General features: G+C 37.8%; 2 protein-coding genes across 2 annotated transcripts in view; one reads left to right on the top strand and one right to left on the bottom strand.

Annotated features, from left to right (window-relative positions):
- The window catches only part of LOC119583311 (brain-specific serine protease 4-like), a 28,210-nt gene extending 26,337 nt beyond the window's left edge, over positions 1-1,873 (bottom strand). Inside the window, exons 1-2 of the mRNA XM_037931783.1 lie at positions 1,059-1,873; positions 724-811 (exon numbers count right to left, since the gene is read on the bottom strand). Of these exons, the coding sequence (XP_037787711.1) occupies positions 724-811; positions 1,059-1,873 (903 nt within the window). The remainder of the gene's footprint in view (positions 1-723; positions 812-1,058) is intronic.
- Positions 1,872-7,846, top strand: part of LOC119583310 (hepatitis A virus cellular receptor 1-like) — an 8,782-nt gene continuing 2,807 nt past the window's right edge. Inside the window, exon 1 of the mRNA XM_037931782.1 lies at positions 1,872-1,881. Within this exon, the coding sequence (XP_037787710.1) occupies positions 1,872-1,881 (10 nt within the window). The remainder of the gene's footprint in view (positions 1,882-7,846) is intronic.

Genomic DNA, 7,846 nt, shown 5'->3' with positions numbered 1-7,846 from the left:
AAAAGGGGTGGAACTTTGGGAAAAGAAAAGATGGGAAATAATACGTCTGAACGAAAGGATAGATACAACATTCAAATACTAGGAATATGTGAGACATTTGGAAAAGTAATGGAAGTTCAAAACTAAAGAAAACAAGACAGTTTTTTTTTTGAAAAGAAGAAGGAAATATATCACGGAGTGCTATGATTCTCACGAAAAAAACGCAAATCACTAATTGGGTACAGCCAATAAATGATCGCATTTAAAAGTCAGAATACAAGCAAAACCTCATAATATTAGTATTATACAATGCTACGCACCAACCAATATTGCAAGTGATAAAGAAATGGAAATTTTTTATAACTGGTCCCAAACCCGGATAAATAGAGAGAATGATTACCTAGAAAGGTAACACCGGCACTCTCCGTGGAAAGGAACTGGGGACCCTACCACGTACTCACTCCAAGAGCATCACAACATGAAAACTACAATTAAGTATCATGCTATGATCACGGCGGCTTGAACCTACCGTAAAAAAGTGTGTGTGTGTGTTTCTGTGCGTGTGTGTGTGTATGTGTGTGTGTATGTGTGTTTCTGTGTGCCTACGTTGCCCTCCCCCCGGTGTTTTTATCGAGTCACCATCTCTATTTACCCGGTTCTGGGACCGGCACTGACTTGGGCTGGCTTACCCACCCAGCGGCTAGGCAGGCAATTGAGGTGCGAGTTTTGACAGTCCAGACATACGTTAACATAACTATTAAGTGTCTGGAGATTAGAATTTCCTAAAACTGGACGCACTTTAGAAGAGTTTTCAGACTTTTGCTTCCATGTTCTGCTGAATGCAGTAATGCCAGCATTTCAAGCACAAATAAGATTACGGAATTTTCCACTGAACACGTAGGAACATCAAGGGAATTTCTTCATGCTGTTGGTACCACGTTCTTTCTTTCATTGCTTTGATAGTCAATAATTAATAATTACGTTACTGTGTAATTAGTAATCTGTGTAATCTCCAGTTGTTATCTTATAATTTTAGCTGCAAATGAAACAGAATGTGGAACTTAGTGCATGTTTATTACATAACCAAATCAACAATCCAATCCCTGAAGTGGAACAAGTCAACATAGACGCCCGGAAAATCTGGCCGCCCACAGCCTCGGCCGAAACTGACGACGCCCGCGATTACCCACCGGGAGTCGCCGTCCTGAGTCATGAGAGGCCCGCCCGAGTCACCGTGGCAGGAGTCGCGTCCACCGCCACTCACGCCTGCACACAACATACCGTGCGTTAGTGACGAGCCATAACCGGCACAGGCGTCCTTGTCCTGAAGCTCGACTTCAACCTGACGGAGGGTCTGGCTGAAGACCTGCGCGCCCTCAGCGACCTTGCCCCAGCCGACTACCATCGCTGGTCGGCCCGGCGTCGCCTCGGCTGACGGCAGGCACACCGGCGCTGTGGCGGTGTTGAAGACCACGGGCTCCGCCAACGTGAGCAACGCTAGGTCGGAGTCGAACTTGGCAAGGCGTCCGAAGTTGGGGTGGATGCTGACGAGGGACACGCGGGCCGTGACCTGCGCGTCGTGGCCGCCCACCCGCACCTGCAGAAAATGCGGCAGGAGGCGGAAGAAGGACACGCAGTGGGCAGCAGTCACCACGTGGCGCCGGGTAATGAAAGAGCCCCCGCAAAAGTGGCTTCCCCACACCATGTTGAGACTCGCCACCCACGGCCACTGCTGGGTGGTGGACTCCTCCCCACCCACGATGCGGGAACCCACTTGACGCCCGCATTCGGAGGGCCACACAGCACAGGTCCCATCACGGTCCAATAGAGGTTTCGTCCAGCAATAGGGCAGAAAGAACACCGAAAGAAGGCAAAGAGAACTGCTGAAACCCATGTTGGTCAGTAGGCGAATGCTGCTTTCCGCTCTTCGCCCCGCCTAATAAGCGGAGACTCACCTCACGGTGGCTTCACCGTAACTACCTACCAGACCTGAGGGACATTCGGACACCGTGTTTGGAGTTCCATCACCTGCCATCTCTTCTCTGTTGAAAGAAAAACGTTTAATCGTAAATCAATCTTACTTACCGATCGATATATATATATATATATATATATATATATATATATATATATATATATACATATGTATACATACATATATATATACATACATACATAATATATATAAAATATAATAATATATATTATATATATAGATAATATATATATATATATCGGTGTGTGTGTGGTGTGTGTGTGTGTGTGGTGTGTACATACATACACACCCCCCACACACACAGACACACACACACACACACACACACACACACGCTCACACACACACAACACACACACACACACACACACACACACACACACACATATATATATATATATATATATATAGATATATATATATATATATATGTACATATATATACAGATATATGTGTGTATATATAAATATATATATAAATATATAATATATATTTTATAATAATAGATATATAATATATATATATATAAACATATTTGTATATATATACACATTCATATATACATATACATAATATGTAAACACACACATACACCACACACACACACACAACACACACTCTCACACACACACACACACAACACACACACACACACACACACACACACATATATATATATCAATCAAAAACGGTATGCTCATGTTTGAGCAGCCGTGGACCTCTCCACCATCCCTCGCCACTAAACTCGATCCTATATATATATATATATATATATATAATAATATATATATATATATATATATATATATTATAATATATATCTGTGTGTGTGTGCGCGTGTGGTGTTATATATGTATATGTATGTATGAACGTGTATATATATATATAAATGTACACACACACACACACACACACACACACACACACACACACACACACACACACATATATATATATATATATATATAGACAGGTATATCTATAATAAAATATATATATATATATATATATATATATATATACATATATATATACATATATATATACATATATGTGTGTGTGTGTGTGTGTGTGTGTGTGCGTGTGTGTGTGTGTGTGTGTATGTGTGTTTATATATTATGTATATGTATGTATGAACGTGTATATATATACAAATATGTATATGTATATATATATATATATATATATTTTATATATATATATATATATATTTTTGTCCTGGGTAAGACAATAAACTGCACCCTGGGGTTCCCTTGAACAAGGATAGCACCCTTTTAGCTCCCTATACCAGGGTTGCGGTGAAACTGTCGGCAGCAGGGCAGTGGATATCTGGTGAAAACCCCTTTCAGTCTAGATTACGGGTTCACCAAATAATATGTTGGCGTATTACAGGTAACTGTTTTAAAAAGCGGCAGAGATAGTTTCTCCTAATTAGTTGGAGACTGCGAGTTGAGAAGGAGCCTGGGGGATTCCACTCAACTTTTATTTTCCCCTGACAAACCTCTACACCAATGATTAAATACAGAAACGATAATTCATACCACATCGCCCGTCGCGTGGGTTATCAAGGGGCGCGTTAGTTAGTGGGCAACCAGGCTGACAATGTTAAACATGCATCTGGAAGACAAAGAAGATAAAGAAAACAGGTCCAATTAAGAAACACATTAAAAATCGGAACGTGGAACGTAAGGAAATAAAAGAGATGGGTAAATTACATACTGTCTGTAACGAAATGGATAGATACAACATTCAAATACTAGGAATAAGTGAGACCAAATTTGGAAAAGTAATGGAAGTTTCAAAAACTAAAGAAAACAAGACAGTTCTTTTTTCTGGAAAAGAAGAAGGAAAATTATAGTCACGGAGTTGTTATGATTCTCACGAAAAAACTGCAAATGCACTAATTGGGTACAGCCCAATAAATGATCGCATTTTAAAAGTCAGAATACAAGCAAAACCTCATAATATTAGTATTATACAATGCTACGCACCAACCAATATTGCAAGTGATGAAGAAATGGAAATTTTTATAAATCTCTCCAAGATACTTTAGACACATCCCTAACAGAGATGTAAAAATAATCATGGAGACCTCAACGCCAAAGTAGGAAAAAATAATCTAAAAAATTACACCTGTGGAAATTCGGCTTTGGAGATATAAATGAAAGAGGTAAAGATTTATTGAATTCTGTAGTACAAATAATTTAGTTATAGCCAATACATTGTTCCAACACCACCCAAGACACTTGTTACACGTGGTTTTCACCAGACAAAAGAACACGAAACCCAAATTTGACTACATTGTGCTGAACCAAAAATGGAAGACGTGCATAAAAAATTCCAAAACAAGACCTGGTGCCGACTGCAACAGTGACCACCAACTATAACTATCGACTTTAAAAAAGACTCAAAAAGATAGAGCGTCCAACACACCTCTAAAGCTCGACTACAAAAACTCTTGATAACAATACAGAATTGCAGTGTCAAACAAATTTGAAATACTCAATCAATGTGAAGATGAAAAAAACACCAAATGAGTGTGGGAAGAAGGAAAAGAACTCTTGCTGAGCACTGCTTAAGAAACTATCGACAAAAAGAAAAAGACAAATTCCCCCTGGATATCTGAAAAAACACTAAGTGAAATTGAAACAAGAAGATGCCTAAAAAAAAAAAGGTATCAATAATCCAGTTGAAAAAGTAATTTACAAAAAACAAAATACAAAAATTCAAAGATTATTGCGACAAGATAAGGAAAAATATTAAATGAACATTGCCAGAGAATTGAAAACTGTTCTATCAAAAAGACAACTAAAGAACTCTACCAAGTAGTACGAAACATCACACGAAATTTAAACCTACAATGGACACTATCAAAACTGAAGAGGGACTTGTTTATGTGATGGAAAAGAAGTCAAAGATAGATGGAATCAATATTGTTCCAACTATAAAAAAAGAATAAAAATCTAACAACAACATTAATTAGACTCAATGACATCGAGGATGTACCACCGCCTCTGCTGGACGAAGTTATAAAAGCCATAAAAGAAGTAAAGAATAACAAGAGCCCGGAATAGATGAAATAACAGCAGAACTAATAAGAATGCTGGCGAAAGTGTTGAATATCTTCTACAAACTCTGTACAAAAATACGGGAAAGAAGAAAATGGCCAGAAGACTGGGTAAAATCAGTCTTACTCCCCTACCTAAAAAAGGGACGCACTCCAATGCAACAATAATAGGACAATGCCTTAATAAGTCACAGCAGCAAAAATTTGTTGAAAATTATTGCTGAAAGAATGAAGTTGAAGTTTCGAGAGGAAATTGCAGACGAACAAGCGGGTTTCGCCCTGGAAAGGTACCAGAAACCAGATTCTAAATTTAAAAATTTATCATAGAGAAAACAGAGAACATCAAAAAGACCATACCTGTGTTTCATCGATTATGTGAAAGCTTTGATACTGTGATCACGATATCCTCTGGAATAACATGTACGATATGAAGTTTCCAAAACACATCATCCAATTAATAAAAGCCTTTTATGACCAAACAAGCAGCTGTAAGAACCATTATGGTTAACAGAATGGTTCGAAGTCAAACAAGGAGTACGACAGGGTTGCATTCTGTCTCCGCACCTCTTTAATATATTCTGAAACAATTATGAGAGGTGCTCTAGAGAATTTGAAGGAACTGTGGATGTTTGGGGGATACAAAAAAATCAAATCTGAGGTACGCCGATGATATAGTTTGGTGCCAGCAGTATCACTGAACTACAACAACTACTAGATAAAGTTAGAGAAGCAAGCGAAAAGGCTGGCTGTTTCTTAATGCCAAGAAAACTAAGATCATGAAGATTCAAAGATAACCGGCAATGAACAATGATGAACATGTTACAATCAATGGGAAAGATTGTGGAAAATGTGAAAGAGTTCACTTATCTGGAGCTGTTTTAACTAATACATATGATGATTCACCGGAGATAAAAGAAGAATTACCATTGTCAAAAGCACCACAATTGCTCTCAATAACATCTGGAAAGACCGGAGCATTACCTTACGGACAAAGCTGAGGTTTTTGAACTCATTAGTTTCCCAATTGCATCATATGGTTCTGAGTGTTTGGGGGTTGAAGTAGATAGACAAGAAAAAGATCAATAGTTTGAAATGTGGTGTTACAGACGAGTACTGCGTATTAGCTGGACAGAGAAGACGAATGATGAAGTGCTGAGAAAAATAAATTGTAAAGACCGACTGTTGGACATCTGAACAAGAGGAAATTAAAGTTATTGGTCATGTAATGAGAAGTAAAAGTATTGAGAAAAACTTTCTGACAGGGATGGTGATAGGAAACAGAGGAAGAGGGAAACCGAAGACAAGACTGAGCGACAATATCAAAGATATTTGCGGGCTGTCGATGGTATAAGTGGAAAGAAAAGCGTAAGATCGAGTTTAGTGGCGAAGGATGGTGGAGAGGTCCACGGCTGCTCAAACATGAGCTTACCGTTATTGATGATATATACATATATGTATATATATATATATATAATATATATATATATATATATATTGTGTGTGTGTGTGTGTGTGTGTGTGTGTGTGTGTGTGTGTGTGTGTGAGAGTGTATGTGTGTGTGTGTGTGTGTGTGTATGTATTTGTATATATACATGTTCATACATACATATACATAATATACAAACACACACACAAACACACACACACACACACACACACACACACACAGATATATATATGTATATATATTTTTTTTTTCTTCTTTTTTTTCTTTTTTCAACAGCAATTCATTCCACTGCAGGACAATTCACTTACTGAGAGGTTATATATGGCAGTGCCACCCTTGCCTGATTGGATGCCCTTCCTAATCAACCGCGGTTTGTGCCACGGCGGTGACTTCCCGTACGACACTGCGTTTGACTTCTCAAAGGGGATATGTCGTTTTCTAGGAGGGCAATCGAGGTGACGTTCCTTGCCCAAGGGAACAATGCGCCGGTCGGTGACTCGAACCCTCGAACTCAGATTGCCGTCGTGACAATCTTGAGTCCGATGCCCTAACCGCTCGGCCACCACGGCCTCATATATATAATATAATAGATATATATATATATAGATAAAAATAGATATATATAGATATATATATATACACAATACATATAATATTAAAAATATATATAGATATAGATAGATATATATATATAGATATATTAATATAACAAAATATAGAACAATAATAATAATATATAGATATATATATATATATATATATATATATAAGATATAGAGATATATATAATATATATAATATATATATATATATATATAAAATATTTATATATATATATATATATATATATATATGTATTGTGTATATATATATATATATATATATAATATATATATATATATATATATATATATATATATATGAGGCCGTGGTGGCCGAGCGGTTAGGGCATCGGACTCAAGATTGTCACGACGGCAATCTGAGTTCGAGGGTTCGAGTCACCGACCGGCGCATTGTTCCCTTGGGCAAGGAACTTCACCTCGATTGCCCTCCTAGAAAACGACATATCGCCTTGAGAAGTCAAACGCAAGTGTCGTACGGGAAGTCACCGCCGTGGCACAAACCGCGGTTGATTAGGAAGGGCATCCAATCAGGCAAGGGTGGCACTGCCATATATAACCTCTCAGTAAGTGAATTGTCCTGCAGTGGAATGAATTGCTGTTGAAAAAAGAAAAAAAAGAAGAAAAAAAAAAAATATATACATATATATATCTGTGTGTGTGTGTGTGTGTGTGTGTGTGTGTTGTGTGTGTGTTTGTATATTATGATGGATGTATGAATGTATATACAAATTAC

Source organism: Penaeus monodon, chromosome 17 (assembly GCF_015228065.2).
Source record: "Penaeus monodon isolate SGIC_2016 chromosome 17, NSTDA_Pmon_1, whole genome shotgun sequence".
NCBI classification, from domain to species: domain Eukaryota; kingdom Metazoa; phylum Arthropoda; class Malacostraca; order Decapoda; family Penaeidae; genus Penaeus; species Penaeus monodon.
The sequence above is the reverse complement of the archived record's forward strand: the minus strand, read 5'-3'. Positions and strand labels throughout refer to the sequence as shown.